Genomic DNA, 21,116 nt, shown 5'->3' with positions numbered 1-21,116 from the left:
TCAGATTTTGTCAAGAGAAACTCCAGTTTTTATACTAATTTTTGTCATTTTGCCAAATATTCCTACCAGTGATACTGGTTATAACATTGGATTGAACTAGTCAAGCAGTGAATGTATCTGCAGTAACATAAGCTGCACACTTTAATATGTTCAGCCTATTATCTTAACACATAATGTTACAATAAAGGCCTCATTTTGAAAGCTAAGCCATTAACAAGTAACTGTAGAAGGTTCTCATTTAAAAAATAAGAAATCATATAATCAATAAGTTATCATGATTGATGATATATGAACAAAGGAGCAACGCAGGAGATTACACAAGAGTTTTACTAAATGAGCCAACTAATGTAGTTAGTGTTGATTAGCTAGCTAGCTAAAGCTAATACAATCTACATGAGCAAGAAACACATTTCTATTGCCAACACTGATGCTCTCTTCTAAATGCCAAGTGCATGTACTTTAGTTTAACATCAGCACATATGAAAAGATATCTTGTGAATTTCAAAAATATCTTATGAATTTATTGTGGTGTGGTTAATTGGCAACCATTGTCATTTTTATTCTAGTTGGTAATAGTTTGCATTCTGATTATGCTTTAGGGATTTGGAAATTATATGCAGCAGCTAAACTAATCAGCGGTGGACTTGGCTAAATTACTTGTTTAAAGCTTGTTTTGCTTCTGACAAATTGCCTCTATTAGTAAAGAATAAAACCCTGATTGAAAGCATGGATGATTTATGGCGTCCTCCGCCAACCTAAAATGGTAAAAGTTCAAACAGTAAGAAAGCTCAAAGTGACACTGTGCAACCAGCAGCCTAAATCTCCAAATGTCGTCAAAAATCACTGAATCAGAAAACAGCAAATTCACGCTTTTAAATTTTGCTATGCCATCTCAATTTCATGTACAATTTAATCAACAACAAAACATTATATAATATCTCACTTGCACCTCATTCTGCATGTAAAAATCCAAATTTCGAAGGTAATTATTGAGTACAACATTTTCTTTGAGAAAGCAGAAAAGTATAAATGATCTAAATCTAAAAACTGGAAATATCCAAGTATCACAAAATTAGACTTTTTGTGCGGTCGCAGTAAAGCTCTTTGCTTTAACCGCCTCCGTTTGCTTTAACACGAGCAAGCGGTGCTGCCCTCCCATTGCCAAACAACATTAGCAACCACAGTACAGCATTCCTTCAACCGATCCAACTCAAAACCGGCTCTCAAGTTTGGTGATTTGCCAGCAAGGGCCTTGGTAAACAGTTACTCTAGTGAGAATAACTATCATAACATGATAACAGAAGTGCAAAACAAAAAAATATTCATTTCCATTTAGTCAGTGAAGCCCTCTGGCTTCAAATAATGTCATGAAGAAAACTGACCAGCTGAACCACATGGGGAGGGTGTCCCACTTCCTTTCACATCACCAGACACATGCAATAGCTGTCACCTGTGTATGAGCGTGTTTGAGGGCAAACTCCGCCCTCTTCAGAGTAACCATCTGTTATGTGAACAGTAGCCAAGCCTGAGACCGGACACAGCAAAACCTGTCCAGATGGTTAATGATGAATGGCTTCAAATCCATATGGCCGACTGTTCCATGGTGCGATTTAAAAAAAACAAAGTATGAGGTTCTTTCACTTCATTATTAATCTATATATCTTATCCATCAACGCTATCGTCTATATATTTCCATCTTACTGTCTTTTTTCACCATTCCTCTACACTCATCCCTCAGTAAAGTCTTTTTTTTTTCCATTCTTTTACTCACCATAAACCTGTATTCTCATTACTAAAGAAAATCCTTTTATACCTCTGCCTCCATTACTAATGTACTCTTCTACCTTTCTCTTTTTACCTCCTCCTCTCTGTCTATTTAATCTCTCTTCTCATCTTTCCAGTTTTTCTGCCTTTCACCCCCTTCTTACCCTTTCTCCCTCACCATCACCGCCATGTCTCATCTTTTCCCCTTCTGGCAGGGTACAGTGCAAGAAGCTGAGGAATCAACTTGGGAGGCTCTCCTGTGCCACCGTGTTTGTCTACATTATCCTAATCCAATTAGATTCTCACTGAGTAAAGCATGGATACATGAGAGGGTGATGAGGGTGCATGTATGTAATGTTGAAAAAATGCTTGTGTTTTTTGACACCGTAAAGCATGGACTCAGTACTATCTGCACGCTTAAAGAGTAGACTAAATATGAGAGAGCTGGGAGAAAATGCTTTATAGATTTATAGAGTCTAGTTCAAAACTATGTGTGCGTGTGTGTGTGTAACTGAGTTATTGGCAGAGCAGAGGAATCACATTACAGATCAATACAAACCCATCAGCTGGTGTGTTTCTGCAGACCCCACGAAAAAACAGATGAACCTGTCATGGACTGAAAAACATTGTCCATGTATCTGTTTCTGCTCTAAAGCCCTGTTCACACCTGGCATTAACATGTGGACTGTAAGACCAGGTGTTGACACATTAAGGGTGTGCTGAAAACCTTATGAAGTTCTCTGCATTAAACAGCAGGCTTTTGGAAATTATCTTTTTCCTGCTTGTCCTGTGTCTGAAAAGAATTTATACTACTGTATGTGTTAAACTGACCCCAAATGTTCTGGGTATAGCACTCACAGAAAACCCCATACATCTTATTTGTGTATACCGTGTGAGAGGGGCCAAGGCTTTGGGGGTCCCTTACTGTCCCCTGAGACCAATGATGTACCTGCTTTTAAGCATGCATTTGCATGGTTACGATGACTATCTCACATATCCTGCATTTGTTTGGATTCAGTCTTCGAAAATGAATGCAAGATTCAGTATGGCGGTGACCAGTAGAGGCAGCGTGGAGGTAAATATGACTGCATATCCTATGTCCTTAATTAGGGCACTTAAAAAAAATTCAGCTGTTGCACCTGAATAATCGACAGGAAACACGACAGTGACTGATGTATATCTAGACCTTGACAATGTGAACGGTGTAAATAAACAGTGAAGACCTTTTGCCGTGTCTAACTTTCTCTGGTCAATGTTTTTTACTCTCAGATGACACTGTGGTTATAAAAATCTGAATTTTATTAGAGCAAAGCAACAGTCTGGGAGATGACACGTGATCTTATTGGTCTGATTTCAATTTTTGACGTTTAGCAGACAAAAGAAACAGAAAAACGTGTATGAGTGTGGCTATGGTGGGAATTCGGCTGTATTAATATACACTTCTTTTTTACAAAATGTCCAGAATCATAAGTTATTTATAGTACTGCATTTGTTAGCTGCTGCATCCCATCATTCATGTTTTCACTGAAAAAAAATGTATATATGATGGAATCATGACTAACAGGATGCTTTTTTTCCCAACATCTCACACAGCAGCGTTGGTGAGGAAGTTCTTATTAACATAAGTAGTTGATGCGTACATGCAACCACAACATTTAATTCCATCTACTAAATATCATGTGATATATCCAGGTCATAATATCTAGAATGCAACTCCCTGTACATGAATTAACTATATCAGGGTGTGTTCAAATTGCTCAGCGATTGCATCTATAAAATACACTGGATATCATATGCTTGTGCATATTTGTATGTCCATGATGCAAATGACTCTGTATTTGAATTGAATGTTTATGAATATGTCATATGCTGTTTCTGCTCTGCAGCCAGTTTGATTCATGCTTGGAAGTCTCCTCTCATAAATTTCTCCCAGCAAACCCAGCACGGACAGCTATGTATGAAGATGCAGGTTGTTCCCTTGACATGAATAACTATACTCTGAAACAGTTGTGTAGTGAGCCGCATCTTAGAAATGCATGTGCAACTTTTACCTCCTACAAAAAACTGTGCACAATCCAGTTTAATTTTCATTCAGCTTTCTAAATTTTGAGCAAATTAACTCTCTGAATTTGTTCTCAACACTCTGCACTGGTGCTGTACTCTAGTGCGAGCGAACATAGCTCCTGACTACCCCACGCGTGTATTTCCCAGTATCTTCACCTGTAGTACTCTACGCTTGCCGTTTGATCAGCTATGGACGCCAGGTCCACTTTAGCCTCTTCCCAGTCAGGCAGACCCAGGAGCTGTTTGATCACGTTGTCAGCCATCTGCTGCATGAACTGCAGCGTTTGCACATAGTCGCCTCGCGTGGCGAAGATCTCATCCAGCCTTGCGAGATGCTGGTGCAAGCCAGTTTTCATGTTGCCCATGGTGCCAGTCACCTGCAGGGCAAGAGAGGAAAAGAGTGGGGTGAGATGAAGTGGTATACCAAGTGCAGTCGAACGTTTTGACAGGTTTCAACTGTTATATACTCTGTAGCTTTAAATTTATTTCAACATTCTTGTTTCCACTGAGCAGCTGTGAACTGTTTCAATGTGGGTAGGACACATCTCTAAATATAGATGTTTGCTATTGCTCACAGCAATGCACTCAACCAGCCACTGAACAGCTCCTCCTGTGGGGTCATTTACTAGTTACACTGGAAAAGTCCTGGGGATACAGCCGTGTGCATTTGCTCAAGCCTCTTTTCCAGGCTAGCCAGAGTTCCATTATGCTTTTACGTCAAGTAATCAGAGGGAAAAATCGATATCAAAGTAAAATTCATCTTTAGTATTGTACACAGTAGATTCACACCATCTCAAACAACATCAGATGATGCAGGAAATTGACTCATTCTAATGCTGTTTCCTGACCTACAGTCATGCTAATGAACTGGCCGTAGATTTACCAACATTATCAACACTTTGACCCAGACTGAAATATTTTGGCAACTGCTAAAACACATGTATTTCTGTTTTGTTTAGTTCATTCTTGAAGAACAATAATGGTCTCCAGAGGAAGAATTAAACTGATTTTGGTGATCCCTCAACTTAAAGACATAAGTTTTTTTTTTCTTTTTTCCAATATTTGGTTAGACACAACAACAAAGAGAAACAGCCAGAAGAGAAAGAGACATTCCTGAAATGAAAGTGGTTGTTCTTGTCTTGGACCCACTTCATCACACCAGAATTGACACTCTGTCACTTCTAGCTCTCTCTGTCATTCATATATTCATAGGTATAGCCGAATTCATTGAAGACACATTGTCTTCAGGTTACTTTAATATTGTGTTTTTGTCTGATGAAGCTGAAGTTATAAAATCAGGATTTTATTAGAGCAGAGCGACAGTCTGGAAATGCTTTAAGCGACTGTAAGTTGCAGTCTTCATGGAACGGTTTTCGGTCACAATTTCTGACGCATTTAGCCAACAAAAGACAAAGAAACTGAAAAATATGTGAACGAGAGCAGCTTTGTGGGGAATTTGGGTGTATTAATCTTCGCTGTTTTTACTAAGAAATGTAAAAAGATAGAACTTTGGAGGAAATAACAGAGCGCTTGGGCATATTTGAGTCCAGCCGAGCGTATACATGCAGAGTGATTTGGTTCCCAACAGTATTATCTGGGTGTGCTGGTCTGGTTTTGAGAGATTTGATTTCGTATGATTTTGGCCACATGAACATGTCCATATACATGCTAAAAGTCCGGTTTTGGACTGAATAACAGGATTATTCTGCTCACTGTGGGTAGGATGCAATGCTTGATAATACTTGATTGGGATTCTAAAAATGTATGGCTTGGAAAACAGAACTTAAACTCCACCCCTCCTCAAATTAATGAATATTCAAACTTTTCACAGAAAGAGCAGAACTCGGCACCCTGGTAACCGAAGTAGCATGTGTAACAAACATGAGAAATGAGGACGACTTCTTCACACAGCATATAGTCAACAGAGGACTATCTTGTTGCCTGTCCAAGCACAGATATGCAATTTTAACATTTAGCGCGCTTCTGTCACATAGTGCGGTATTTAGAAATATAAAATCAGAACCCGTTTTCATGAGACTAACCTGATAAAGCTTGTTGCATGGCTGCAGCCTTGTGTTATCGTTCAGGGAAAACTCATCATTTCTAATAACAGCATAACACTTTTTCTCCCCCCACAAGCTGCTGGCACTGTTTTTTCCAACACCTTTCTACCTTATTAGTTATAAGGAATGCTGGTGTGGAGCACCTCCAACAAAGAAAAAATTTCAAAGGTGTGATTAGCTTAAACACGAGGCTGCTCTACGCTGCCAGTTAAGAGAGAAGGAAAGAGAAAGGACAGTGTAGGAGAAGTTAAAAAAAATGAGTGTGGGAGTCTGTTCAGTTAGGCCTGGAAAACAGCCAAAACTAGAGAGCTCATCAGTGAAGTAGTATGTTTGCTGTTGTTGCTGTCAAACTATTGTTGAAAGCAATCCATCGCAAATGAAACAGTTTGTTTACCTCTTTAAGCCTTATAATTATACGCCAACTGATCCATTCTCCGAGGGGAAGTGTGATCTTCTCAGGCGACTAACAAACAAAACTCATGCATTTAATTTGATGATTGTATTTTCATTTAGTTGGCCACGACCACATTATTCAGTAATGTATGTTTAGAGTAAGTACGTTCTGTACAAGCACTGCCCATCGTCTTGGGTTTAATTACTGTGCGCTTAGCTCTGAGGGAGAAGCTGTTTACAGAGAAATGGCATTCACGGAGAAAACCTGCTATTTCAGAATTAAAAAGGGTAATAAATGCTTCCATTCAGCTCTGGGTGCTTGGCATTTACAAGAGAGACAATTGTGTTTGTTTCTGTGTTTGTCAGGGACATGGTTTGGTGAAGCTGTGAAGAGAAGTGGCTGGTTGGAGGTTCTTAATCGGGTTTGCATTCAATGTGTGGCCCATGTTTGGAGGAACTGAAAGAAAAAGTGGAAAATAAGACAAATCATTTGTGGTTAACTGGGTATTGTCTGCCAGGCTTTTTGCACATCATTCTTTGAGGTTTTCACCCTTGAAAAATTTTCTTTTTTCAACCAGTGACAGACATCGAAAGGTTTTCCTGAACTGAACCTTATTTTGCTGTTCAGTTATTGTATTTACTGTGCGCTCTCTCTATAAAAGATACAATTACTGACCAAAGAGGAACTAGTTAATATGACATTACAAACTTTTGTAATTGTTAGATAAATCACAGGTTAAATACGGATCTAAAATCAGAAATTTTAGTACTTAGCTGATATATTCCTGTGTAAGGAATAGCTCTTGAGGATATTCCCCTTGTCGGATGCCAGACTCAGCTTCAATAATAATCAGCCACCAGTTAGACATTAGTGAACTGCGTCTTCATGGGGATGCAGTTCAGTGAAGTCAAAAAAAAGAAAAAACGAGTAGCTTCAGGCAGATCAGGAGCAGTTCTTATTGTGTTGACTTTAATAAAAGCAGAAAGAATTGAAGAAGATGTTAAAAACCCAAAATGGATGATATGTCCTCTGTATGCAGTTAAAAACACACGCTTGGTGACACTATCGTTGGTATAATGGCTGCATTTTCTTTCACACTTTATCTCCTTGAAATCAATTTAGCACACTTTTTGTTGATTAAAACTTCTCCTTCACTAAACTCAGGATGAATAATATGTGGCGGCCACCCACCTGTATAATAAGAGAGAAAAAATGAACCAGAGAGTTATAACTTATTATATTTAGACTTATAGATCTCTGTAGTTTGTTATCTGATCGCTCATCGACCCATCCGCCCCCTCAGCCTGAGCAAATGAAATCGCAGATACAGAAAAATGAAGGCATTTATCTGATCATGCTTCCTGGGTCTGAACCTTATCTTAAATGCCTTGGGAAACGGCCAATCCAGCTAATTTCTCCTCCATCTTGGTCTGATCCCCACCGTGTAAGTGATCCCCACAGATCAAGGAGATATGATTCCCAGTCCCAGTTTTCTCTGGCTTTATCTCAGTCTGATGTTTTGAGGGCATGGAGAAGCCTTCTTTGTCTCACATCTTTGATAAACAAACAGTTTTGCTGCTTCGTGACTTTGTTGCAAAGCTAGTTTACTATGGGATGTTTATTTCTACACTCCAGAGGAAAAGCAACAAAGAAAAATTATAAAAAATAAAAATAAAATAACACACAGCCTTGGGCTGGAAGAGTGACGATGTGAACTAACATTTCACGTAGATTCTAGCTTGAAGAAAGGGAAGAAAATAAGGATCAATGGGCTTCATGTAAAGGTTCTTATGTACACAAGTGTCTATTTCTTCCTGTTTATTCCCTCAAACAATGTTAGAGGCCTCTTTTTTTCAGAAAACTGGCATTTTGAAACTCAATCTTTCCCATAGAAATGCCTGCTAGGAATCATGTATATTAATTCTAACCTAATTCTAACAAGCACGGCCATGCATAGCAAATAGCATTATTACTTATCATCAAATCTTCTCTTCAGAGTTTCTCAAAGGAGATCAGATTTCCTGTGCACTGCTTTCTCCCAACATAATGATGACTCAGATTCTTCAGCGATACCACCTCCTTCACTCGGACTTGATTTCTGTCGTAGGGGTGGTGCACAGCTTCAGAGGAAGAGATGCTTCAGAGATGACAGAGCTGGAGAAACATCTTTAATTTAAAGCTCAAGCCTCTCTGAGAATGCCTGTCTCAGAAATGAAACTCTAAAGACTGGTGCCAAAATAAAAGGAGAATTTTCTGCTATTTGATTATATATTTTTTCCTTGATAGAGCTCATTGTGAAGCTTTGTTATGCGTTTATTAGTAAAACTGCAAGTGAGTATTCCTCCAAGAACCACTTCTGCCAACATCATTGCTTGCTACATGATGGCAAACAAGGACATCTTTAACAGTAAAAAAAAAAGAGAGAGAACAAATGGAGATGTCATATGGTTGGATATTTCCGTGCTCTTGCATATGGTGTCTGCTTGATATCAGAGAGTTATCTCAATTAGAAACTGAAAGTGAGAGCAGGAGCGTGAAATGGGTCTGAAGTGCAGCTCAGTATTGGCCGAAGATGGACCATCTTTGACTGCCTGGGAACCAAATCTCAGCAGAACACTTTAAAAAAAAAAATATGGCTCCTTTTTCAATCAAAAACTCAATCATCAAAAAGCTTTTAAAAGTTTGCCTGCAGAGTTCATGCGACGTGTTCTGGTTCGCTGATAAAAACTGAGCATTAAATCATACATTCTTGATTTGCCCAAGGTATTTTATCTCTAAAAAGGTTTTGCAAAATACATATTTTGAGTCCAAAAGTAACCCTTTGTTAAAATTAGAGTTATACACACATACACACTTCGAGGTATGTTGGAGATCTGAGGCTTCTCCTCTCCGAGGAACAGCTCCTCACGTCCAGAATTTTGTCTGAACACTCACGTAACTCACATGTGTACATTTATATTCACAATTTCATTATTTTGGTCTCAATCCAGACAAATAAATGTACATCTTACAGTCTCAAACTCAATGCATGATTTAGAGTAAGTCTCCTTCAAGCAGCCAAAGCAGCTCTGACCCACCAAGACATCGACTCGACAAGACCTCTGAAAGCCAATCCACGGTTTCCACTCTCACATGTGCACAAGGCCCATGAGACGTAAAGCAGGAGTATGCCAGGGTCTATTGTGTAGCTCTCCGGCTGATAGAGTGCAGCTCAGACACCTGTAACCGCATGGACTTAGCATTCCTACTCTCATTCCTGCGCTCAAATTAATCTTGATAAAAAAGAAAAAAAGTACTTATCGAACAAAGCAGAAGACGCAGGAGAAAAGCATGGAGGCTCGTTTTGTGACACTCTGCAGTGACTTGACATTATCCACACTTCTCCAAGGGATCGTAGACTGATTGCACATCCATGCATGAAAAGCTTTGACACTATTGATCCAAAAACTAGTATGAATAGAATTACACACGAATTACCTGTGGTATGAGGGAAACGTTAGCATACTAACCCAAATGAAAGATGTTACTGTTAACGTGACAAGGCATGAGAGTTTATGCCAAATCTTGTGCACAGGCCTCCTCAAAAATGTGCCAACACATCAGAGCAACAGTAGACCCTGTGAGAAGCCATATAAGTGATAGTGTGCTGGTTCTGATCTCGTTCACAGCTTTCTGAGTAGTTGTTAAAGATTGTTTATAAAGAAGAAGAAGTTTAACAGGGGTTCAGTAGCACTGATTAAGCAAAGCCTGTTCAACTGCACGTGAACTTCTCAGCCTTACCTCCCCGTTACATCAGAGTGAAATAAACCACAGTACATAAATACACTCATTAGTCCTGTATTCAGAAATCAGGCACTTTTTTTTTTTACAAAGAATGCACTTTGTGGCACAGTTCGTTCAGTGAGAGGTGTGGTGGTGACAACCGGAAAAATATGATGTTAGCTGAAGAATAAATCAACACAGAGGTTATAGGTAACTACAGCAGGACTCCAGTTAACCCCAAACAGTTTCCATAAATCTGACTTAACTGTCTACTCTGCAGTCATCTGTCTGGTGAGCACACTTTATTTTACTTCAAATGTGATCAGTACTCAGTACTTGAACTCCACTGAAGGGTGCCTTTTTGGGTCCTTGAACCCACTCTGAACATGTATGAACACTGAGACATCCAGCATAGTGGGTAAGAGGTTATCACTGCTGCCCAGCAAGAACTGTATGAATGGTAGATGAATGTTCTCTGTGTACTGTTAATTTCCTCTAACACAAAACACATGCAGATTAAATATCTTGCCCAGTGCTCCCCATTCAGCCAATGCCTCGTATCATAAATAGCTCACAGTTCTGTGCAATTATGAAAAAGATTATAATGAGAATTGTGTGAAAATATGCATGTAGTAATTATGTAGTAGGCCAGCATCCAACCCACATTTGAGTTCCAGCCAAATGCTCAGTGAGTGACCCAGTCGTCAACCCAGTCCACTGGGAGATTGCCTGCAGCCAAAACCTCTCACAACACCCATCTCCAAACAATAGAGTTATTATTAGTGTGGCTAAACACTTCAAATGTCACATCAGTCCCATTACAGCACAGATAAAGCATCCTTACTGGCCAGTTTCCAGACTGGGCCATCCTGTTTGAAATAATGTCTTTCAGTATGCTAGTGCCTGCTTTGTTTTACATTCTTACTCTGTTTCACTTAGATCATAAGCATTTATTCCAGACCGTATCTAATCAAGGTCTCTCCACTGACTGAGCATCAAACTTCCTTCCTTTTCTCTCTTATGCTGTGAGCTAACTTTCTTCTAAACTTTCTTGGAGCTGGGCTAAAAGGCATTTGTGTGGGCCAAAGAGGAGTGAGGCCTACATTGTCAAATGATTTCAATACCGATTTCAATCCTGTCTCTGCCAATCAGACGACGTAGCACTGCTCCTTGTTCTTCCCAATCAAAGGGCTTTGTCTCCTGGGCTCATGGTTGATTAGGTGGGGGGAGACTGGGAACTGTGTGCGGCACACTGGGCTCTTTGTCCTCCTCTAGAGTTAGACTCCTTAACAGTCTATAGCAGCGTGCACATGCACACAAGTAAGCGTACTCGCACTCTAAAGACTTCCGTGTGCAAGTATGTGTACAAGTTTGCAAATCCCACAGGGACACGCTGACTAAGGTACCGATTATTTATATGTTAATGATTTCTCCCGTCTTGCTAACATGCTAACATTTGAGAAATTAAATGCAGAGTGCTTTCCAAGAGGCAATCGGGGAACATCAATCCATACCATCTAGAAATGCCAAGAGACTAATCCATTTGAGTGCATTACAAGCTTAACATGCAGTTATATTGAAGGCATTGAGTAAGGGTGCGTTCTAATTACTCAGTTCCCTGTGAAATGGACTGAACACGGTATTAAGATGTGTTAAGATTCCTAACGCTGTGTGAGAAGGAACAGAAAATGTTTTATCACTTGACATTAAGTTAGATTACCTATTAGTCACTGCATCTCAAGCTCCAAACATAAAAAAGAGCTTGTTTGAACATGTTTTGTCATAGTAATTAACGTTTTTATATTGAGCGCAAAGCAACAATGTTAAAAAAAAATAAAATACTTTTAGAAAAACAATTATTGCTGACATTAAATCAGAGTATAAAGGATTCTAATGCAGTCCTATCTTAAAAAGTGCATGAATTAATGGCTCCTGAGTGGCAAAAAAATTCTATATGGTTGCTAGTTGTGATACTGGGATTATAACTAAAGACTATCATCATAAATCAAAGGTTGTGGATCTTACATGAAATATTCTGTGAACCACAGACAGTAACATCTGACCTGATGATTTTATGTTCCTCTTATCTCATCTCGACTAGTTGACATCAAACCCTCAACTGTTACATGTTAGATTTTTCTTTTACATATGTAAAAACATTGCACCTACATGGACAATAAATGTAAGTTACTTTATAGCTTAACAATGATTTTTACTCAGAAATCTAAAGAATTCCCTGCAAACCCACATTTCCGAGCCTGGATTCCAGTTGTCCATGTGAATGGCAGAAATCCACTCTTTTCTCTTTACTTTTAAAATTTTCTCCGCAGCCATGGAGCCAGCTGTCTTTTTGCCATTTAGCTAACTTGGCTAAAGTTGGCCTGGCTAGTGCAGCCACAGATGTAAAACTATCATAAATGTGAGCTTTCCCTGAGATATTGGTCATTACAGCAGCAGCAGCATCACTTAACCAGCATAATGGTTAATGGTCTATACTGGTGACATTGCAGGGTTTTCCAATAGAAACAAAAAGCTAATATAAAAAAAAGCTAATATAACTAACATTCCCTGAGAGTTGAGAGTGCTGTTCATGTACAAGTGAAATAGAACATAGCTTAAATCAGTGGCTTGTGTTTACTGGTTTAATGCACATAAAGTGAGAACTAATCCCAAAACGTATCAGCCCAACTACTTGCACATCAGTCGTCCCAGAGCTCCTCAATCTTTCCAGTGTAAATTATCCGCAGAGAGCATCGATGAGAGCCAGGCAGCTAAGAACGACTGTCCATTAAAATATGACATCAACCCCCCCCCGCCATGATTACTGTGACATGTCCTAACATGCCACAAAATAGAGCTGCTGGGAGAGTACCGTGGGCTCTTTACTCTCTCAGCAAGGCGTTTATTACTGAGGTCATGTTGAGTCACCGCACTGAGAATCTCACACACCACAACATTAATCTCCGTTAACACAGATGGAGACTTAATCCCTACTCTTCAACAGCTAGTCACCCTGAGTCTCTGCCTGAACGGATACTTTCTCAGGATAACTGCTGGTTACACCAACAAGGTAATAATGCACATCTCAGGTCTATATTGCAACGATCTACTTTTAATTAGGAAAAAAAAATGTTTGTATTCTTTAATCAAACGCTTATTATGACCCAGCTCATCAAAAAAACTCCACGACAAAAAAAATCCATTTCAAGCATAAGTCTACTCCAAGTATTGAGTTAATTTACAGTCTTGTGTATGTCTTTAACAAACGTGAAGTTAATCTACTCGAGCCTCAATTCTGATCAAATCTAAAGAGTCAGCACACCCTGGGCCTTGCGCGAGAGATTGTATCTCTCAGCTGGTTAGGGAGGGTCTCGGTCATCCCCCAGCCAGCTGGAGGTGGCTGGGAAGAGGCTCAGACACGGTCTGCCGCCCCCACAACACAGTCCTGTACAAGCAGCAGAAAAGCTACGGAGGGATCTACACAGCCAAAGACAAGAAAAAGGTCAATCTCCAGTTTCATTAAATCAATCTAAATGTCAAAACTTATGCCTCTGATCAGCGTCCACAAGTCTCAAAATTAGTCTGCCTGCAGTAACTAGATGCTTCAAATCATCAGCCTTATGGTGCCTCCAGAGTATGAAAGTTTAGTCATTTTATCAAATTACTGGAAGTCACATGTGTGACATGGATTTACTAATCTTTGATATGATATCATGTTTCATGAATGCAGACCGCTGCAAAATTATGATGTATAACCCCACTGGCAAGAATGATGGAATCACACTTGGAGGCAGTTTTTTCATACAAAATATTAAACAAAATATAGATGTGACACATCAATTTTATTCAATAGCTGAACATTCTGGCTTTGTAAAGCATGCATCAAAACATGTTTTTGCTTTCTTTTAGATGAAGAAATCCTAGATGATTGATAAATCATAAATGATGGAATCACCTCTTCAATTTGCATCTCTAAAACAAACCCCTGCACAGGTCTAAAAGACAGTTCTGGCAGAGTTTAATGAGCTGTTGCACCTGGCTGATTGACGGGAAATACGACCCCGACAAGAGAGCTGTCAGAAGAAACAATGGAAAGATTATAAAACCCCTTCAACTCAGAGTGCGGAAAAGGGTGTGTGGTGTTCTCCGTCAGCAGTTATCACCGCAATCTGAAAATGCACAGGTGGACGTTGAAAGTTTGGACATAAAGTCAAAAGGATTCGAGCAGTCATAATAACCAGAAGAGATCCAACAAAGCACTAACTGTGTTTTACTTTGGTTTCCTGATTTCAGATTTTTACCTCTACTTCATCTGAAAAAAGTTATGGAATCCCCACAACACCCTGGGAGGAAGGCCTGAGTTTTAAGTGCTGCGTTTACAAAAGAGTAACAGTTTACGATACCTTTGGTAAGAAAAAAAAAAAAGATGTTAATCACAACTCTGTTTTCCGTTGAGGCCACAGTGGAGCGTGGAGGGTGAGAGTGCGTTATTTGCCTGTCTGAGAGGAGAGCATTTTGAGTTGAAAGGCTGTCAGTTTGTGTGTAGCCGTAAAAAGCTATAAAAAGACTATGAAAAACAGTCTAACGGCATACTAAATTGTGTCCTTTGGGCTTTCCTCCTCCCTTGAGTGTGTAAGTGTTTGTGCCTCTGTGTATGAATACATCAAAACCAGCAACTCAGAAGACTTCCTCCTCAGTTGTTTGTTCCCTGCTGGATGCACTTATCTATAAACTTTAAAGGCTACAAAGTAGTGTTTTTTCATTTATTTCAGCGAACTTAATTATTCAGTCAAACAGCACATGTTGGGAAAGGGAGACATTCATGATGTGGCACTAATATGTTTTACCTACCAGACTGTCCACACCACCCAGTGTGTGATTGGCGTTGTACAGGGAGTAGGTCAGCTGGTATACGCCATCGTTTGTCTCACTGTTGCCATAGAAACCCACACCCACCCCGACGCTAGAAAGAGATAAGGAAAGAAAGGACAGGTAAGACTTTAATAAACGAATGAGAGAAGGAAAGAACAATAGCAGAGCTGCTTGGCCTGTAAATCCTCTGTCCACAGTGATGTACTTTTTAGTCAGTCAATCCAAAGCTTGTCTGCTTTAAAGCCATCATTTGGACCCTTGATGAACAGTAGTGGAACAGACAAATAATCTTCTCCATATTTTAAATAACTGTGTATCAATAGGGTGCATGGCACAGTAGAAAACAGCACAGAATGAAGATTTTATGAATGTTTGAAGTTTAAAAAAAAAAAACTGATATAAGGGCATTATCATTGATTAGAAATTTCAATTTCTCCACCAACCCTGACTTTTGGAAAAAAAAAGTGAATAAGGCACAAACCTGAAAAACGGATTTTCAAGGTAAACATTTTCATTCGATCAGTATTAATGATGCGTGTTTCTTGGAAGCATCTAGCATCTTCACACACCATCAAGCCTATGTTTAGGATGAAAACCACATACTTGTGTTTCTTCCATAGCAAAAAAAAAAAAAGACACATCCACATCCAATCACCACGTCAAACTTTAAGGGATCAATTTTAATGCCTGAAGAACTAGAATTTACAGTCATGTGAAATAGAAAGCAGATCCTCTTTCAATTCCAAGGTTTTACTTATTAGGACAAGATAAAGAAAAATCTTCTGGTCCTTACCAAATCAGATAAAAACAACCTCAGATGAACAACAACGCAGAACATATTACGTCTGGTCATTGTTTTTTTAAATAATGACCTACGTAATTACGCCACGATGCAGAAACAGTGTGAGAAAAATTAAGTACACCCAGTTATGCATTAGCTTGCAGAACCGCCTTTAGCAGCAATTACCTGAAGTGATCGTTTTCTGTGTGACGTTATCAGTCTCTCACATTGTTGTGGAGGAATTTGGCCCACTCTTCTTTACAATGTTGCTTCAGTTCATTGAGTTCACAGCATTTCAGTCAGGATGAGGTCTGGACTTTCACTGGACCATTGCAACACCTTGATTCTTTTCTGCTGCTGTGTTTAGGATCATTGTCCTATTGCATGAAACTATTTTAGCCAAGTCGGACAGATGGCCTCACATTTGACTCTAGAATACTTTGGTATACAGAGGAGTTCATGGTGGACTCAATGACTGCAAGATCTCCAGAACAAGCTCAAAGCCTAAAGGCCAAATCATCACCCCTCCACCACCATGCTTGACAGCAGGCATGATACGCTGTGCTTGTTTTTCTTCAAACATGGTGCTGTGCATTATTACCAAACCTCTTCATTTTGGTCTCATCTGTCCAACAGAAGTCTTGTGGTTTGTTTAGATGCAACTTTGCCAACCTAAGCCATGGTGCCAAACTCTTTTAGAGAGAAGAGGCTTTCTCCTGCAACTTTTCCACACAAACCAAGCTTGTTCAGTCTTGAACTTTAACATGTAACACCCCAACCACGGTGTGTAGAACTGTGTAGAGTTTTAGATGTAGCTCTTGGGTTTATTGCAATTCTACTTCTACTCTCTGAGTATTGTGCAATCTGACCTTGGCGTGAACTTGCTGGGATGCCAGCTCCTGTAATTGGCAACTATCTTGAATGTTTTCCACTTGTGAATAATCATTCTCGCTGCAGAATAATGGACTCTAAATAGTTTGCAAAAAGTCTTGTAACCCTTCCCAGAATGATGGGCAGAAACAATCGCTCATCTAGATTATTGCAAATATCTTTTCTCCTTGGCATTGTGTGAACACACACCAAGAATCTCGAAGCAGCTGCAACAGTCAGCTGAAAACCACCAAAACCTTTGCTGTTTTACCGAGGTGCTCACACTCATTAATTAGCTAATCAAGTGCATTTGATGAACATCACCTGCCTGGTACTTTCCCAATTAAAGCAGCAAAATTGGACTTAGTTTTACACACACTGCTTGTGCATTTTGGCGTAGTTTTTAAAGTTAAATTTAATCCCTGGCAAGAACCAGATCATCTCTGATAAATCTGAGAATTTAAAGAGGGTGTATTTTCTGCAAACTTTTGCTGAACATTCTCGAGCAGATATCAGAAACAAAATTAAAACAGTATGTCACATATATTGTGTCTAAAGAACAGTGAAACTGTGAAGGCTGTTAATTTCTCTGAACCGAAAATTACACAATGCAGAGTTTTGCAATGTCTCTGCATAATTTCAAACCACTTTTGCATATGCAGCTATCCAAGGATTTAATTTGTTCCCCCCAAAGTGCTGTCGTATTGTGCTGCCATATGATGGAATTTGAAAGCAGCTGTGCATTTGTTCAACACAGCTAAATCACACCGCATCACAGTTTATTTGACAAACAAATAATAGAGCTCTAATTAGTGAGTTTTTTTGTTTTTTTAATCCATGCTCTGAGAGAAGAAATGAATGCAGAAACTGTATATACATGATGTGCAAGAGCTCCTTAACCAACATACAGCAGAACACCGTGTTAAATAAATACAAATACAACTGCAGCTGGAACTTCAAGCATGGTGGGCACTACATTAGTTGATAATAGTTAGTTAATACAAAAAGGGCATCTTCAGTGAGAATCAAAAATGATCCCATTATAAATGTGCTCCAGATGAAGACCGAGGGCAGGTCGGGTCAGTACCAAAGGGACGCAGGAACCATCCCAAGTGAGACTAAGATCCGCTTCCTTAACACTGTGGATCTTGATGTTCCAGATAAAAATGGGGCTTCATGTAACATTCATTTGGCAGAGCTGTGGTGGTAGAAGCTGTGCAGGTGGAGCAGAACAACATAGCCTGTTTTCCTAATTAAATACACCAAGAACGGGGTCTCATTAACTGACCTCCAGCAGATAAACCTCCCAATTTGCAAGTTTTATCCATACCCTTAAGGGAGATTTGAAAGGGGAAAAAAAGGACACAAAGGCATGCGATTGGGCCAAAACAGAAGCAACAAATGCAGACTAACGCGAAAGAGATTATATAAACCGGTTTATAATATGTATTCAGAGAGGAGGAAAATAAAAGACAAATAACATGACAAAAACAGAGAGTGGAGCATTGAGGCAAAGAGAAAAAGTGTAAACAACGAATAGATCAGCTTTGCATCCACATGTAAAACAATCTTATGATATATTTGCACATTTTGCTAGTGCTTACTGAAAAATGTGACTGTGAGTCTGAGATGGGAGAACAAAGAGAGAATATCCTCATTTCTCACTTCCCGTGTCCTGCCATTGTCTCATTCAATGATAAAGAATATCATAGATGTGGGTAGTTATGCACTGACCAAAGTCCAACCTGTCACGTCGATGAATGAAAAAAGCGGACGAAAGAAAAAAGTCAGCCTGAAGCAGAAAAAGTCCCTCGACCACTTTAAATAGACTCTGGCATGTTTAGATTTTGAGATTTCTTTTCCCCAAAAATGGTAGAAATAAATCTCCTGAGATGGCCAGTGATTTTATATTTTACCCTGTCATATTTAGGTCTCAGCCAGGACCAACTAAAAAAAAAAAAAAAATTATTTATGCTATTTCAGAGCTTCCAGCAAAGTCAATCTGTCAACAGAAGGGGAAAAAAGCAGTCACTAAAAACCACAAAAGAGTGAATGAAAGCTTTGAAGCTTTAAAAAAAAAAATCTGATTAAAGTAGCTTTTCCTGAAGAAGATAAGTAATCTCTCTTCTGCTAACTCTTTAAGATCAATTTTTTTTTAAGGTTGTGAAGTCTTTTATTAGAAGCATTTTAACTTTTATATTCTATATTCTACAGGCCTCATCAACAGCTGCAAGAAATACTAAGCAAGCCCTCATCAAGGCTAGACATTTTATGATAAAAACAGTCATAAAGGGATTCTGGCATAAGCACACTCGGTACTCTGTACTTTCTAACATTCTGTGGACATGTGGACACCCTGACCCAATGTAAGTAGTTTGTTCCTCTGGCCCATCAAAGAGCTGATGCTACTGCAGCATCAGTTTTCCTGGCTGGGGGCTGATTGTCTTAGCTGTCAAAAAAGATCAAATGGTAATAAATTAAGCACTGGCTCTGAAACGCAGCTCGGTCAAAATTCTGTTACGAGTTATGGTCAAAGATGTATGTTGTTAGTTCCCAACAATGTTTAACCTGTACATTCTGGTCAAAGCGGGTTCGTACAAAAGCTGAAGAAACTGCAGGTGTTCCTAAATTATTCAAGTTATTAATGAGAAGAAAACAAACGCACAAATGAATGAACAACCTGAAAACACAATGTCTCGGGCTGTGGGAGCATGGAAGCATGACAAAACTATCAACACCTTTATCACGGGCCAGTTGCCCTCAGCATGAGCGACTTAACCCGTAATGGTGCAGTATAATTACAGTGTTAATGTGTTACACCATGGGCAAGGCTGCAGCCACAGCTGGGTGACATCTGCGCCGTCTTCACCAGTGTAAATTACAATGGACTTCATGGTGTATCAACTCTAGCCACTGTCAAATAATTAGAGTGGAGCACGGCAAGACTCCAAGCAGAAACGGAGAAGGAGGAGGCCAAACGGAGGTTAAAAAGAAAGAGAGTAAACTGACAGGGGAGGATCAGAATCGGGGATTAAAAAAAGGGTGAAAAGAGGGGAAATATCTGGACAGATGAGATTAACATGAGGACAGTTTTACTCCTCAGCAAAGGTCTGCTTGGCAATCACATTCATCTACCAATGCATACAATCAAAGTTAGGAATCAGATAGAGTTAATTTCCCACAGGATGTTCTATCCTTTTCATTAATCTCATAATATCTGCACTTACAACTCAGCAAGACAGGCCACATAGGCACTTCAAAGCTACTCTTCAAAACAGGTCACACTATCAGGAGACTACTATGTACACATACATATATATATACCCCATCGTTACAAGACTGAGAGCATTTTCTTCCATTTGCACAGAAGTGCAGCAGAGATAGATGAGTAACCATGTTGTTTATGTTGTTGTTTAAAGGGCGTACATCTAGTAGAAGAATAAAGCAGCTCTGCTACTAAATCATGTAGATACAAGTTGAGACTAGATTTACCTTTAAATCTATTTTTCAATGGCCTCTGAAAAAAGATATATGGACATGGTTACAGATGCGGAAAATAAGAAAGATTTCTTTCATGAAAGGAAAGCGCTACTCACTAAACATAATGCATCTCCTGCAAATACAAAATAAATCATTTATTTGGAATGGATCTGGAGAGTAAAACCGAGGCTTCAGAGGGTTTCTTATTTTATAGTGACTGTATAAACAAGGTTCTTCAGCCAAGACATGAAATAGTTCACAGTTTTCAGAAAGTCATCCAGATCCGCTTCAAAATTCAATAGTTTTTCCTTTAATCATGTTCCACCTCTCAAACAAGTTTCATGACATTCACGCCGGGATGTTTTTTAAAGTTTTACGACAGGACTTTCAAACAGAAATGATCACATGCTCATCTCATTTTTACAGACAGTGAGTTCCAGCTTTATGCTTAGCTGTTCTACCCCGTCTCGATTCATTCTGTCTTCGCTCTATTTGGTTTAAAAGGGCCCCGGTTTTCTGTGGAAACCATCTTTAGCTACCTGCTCAGCGCCAGAGACACAAAGATGCTGTCATAGGTTGGAGCATGAGCAGCTAAAGGGACATGTAGTGGGTATACTGCCCAACATGGTCCTATTTGAGTCAAACTTTAATTAACTTAATCATTTTGTATGAGAGTTTGGCGAACAGTTAATTAACTGTGAAAAGTTGTGAGCCCCCTAAAAATAGCATGTAGTTCTGACAAACTCAAAGCTTCGACCTTGTAACTCTTATTCTTCTGACATGTTTAACATTTAATGTACTACCCAAGAACTGAATTCATATGCTTTCAACATGCTCTGCTCTGGCAAGGCTACATGCAAAAAAATAAATAAATCAATAAGGAAAATAAAAAAAGTGGCGTATCCCTTACATTGCAGCAGTTCCCGTAGTCCTCGTCCCCAGCTACTTTGTGCTTTCAGCCATATTTTTACTCATCTAATTTTGATTTTGCCAGATTCATCTTTAATGAGGAGAAGACTGCTACATTTGGGACACGCTACATTCTAAGTAACCAAACATAAATAAT

The 21,116-nt window shown here is 39.3% G+C and overlaps 1 protein-coding gene across 1 annotated transcript in view; it reads right to left on the bottom strand.

The window, feature by feature from the left end:
- The window catches only part of ttyh2 (tweety family member 2), a 59,504-nt gene that overhangs the window by 20,340 nt on the left and 18,048 nt on the right, over positions 1 to 21,116 (bottom strand). The window contains exons 3-4 of the mRNA XM_072373390.1: positions 14,899 to 15,010; positions 3,985 to 4,205 (exon numbers count right to left, since the gene is read on the bottom strand). Coding sequence (XP_072229491.1) covers positions 3,985 to 4,205; positions 14,899 to 15,010 — 333 coding nt within the window. The remainder of the gene's footprint in view (positions 1 to 3,984; positions 4,206 to 14,898; positions 15,011 to 21,116) is intronic.

Source organism: Leuresthes tenuis, unplaced genomic scaffold (assembly GCF_036924035.1).
Source record: "Leuresthes tenuis unplaced genomic scaffold, fLeuTen1.0.hap1 SCAF_20, whole genome shotgun sequence".
Taxonomy (NCBI): domain Eukaryota; kingdom Metazoa; phylum Chordata; class Actinopteri; order Atheriniformes; family Atherinopsidae; genus Leuresthes; species Leuresthes tenuis.
The sequence above is the reverse complement of the archived record's forward strand: the minus strand, read 5'-3'. Positions and strand labels throughout refer to the sequence as shown.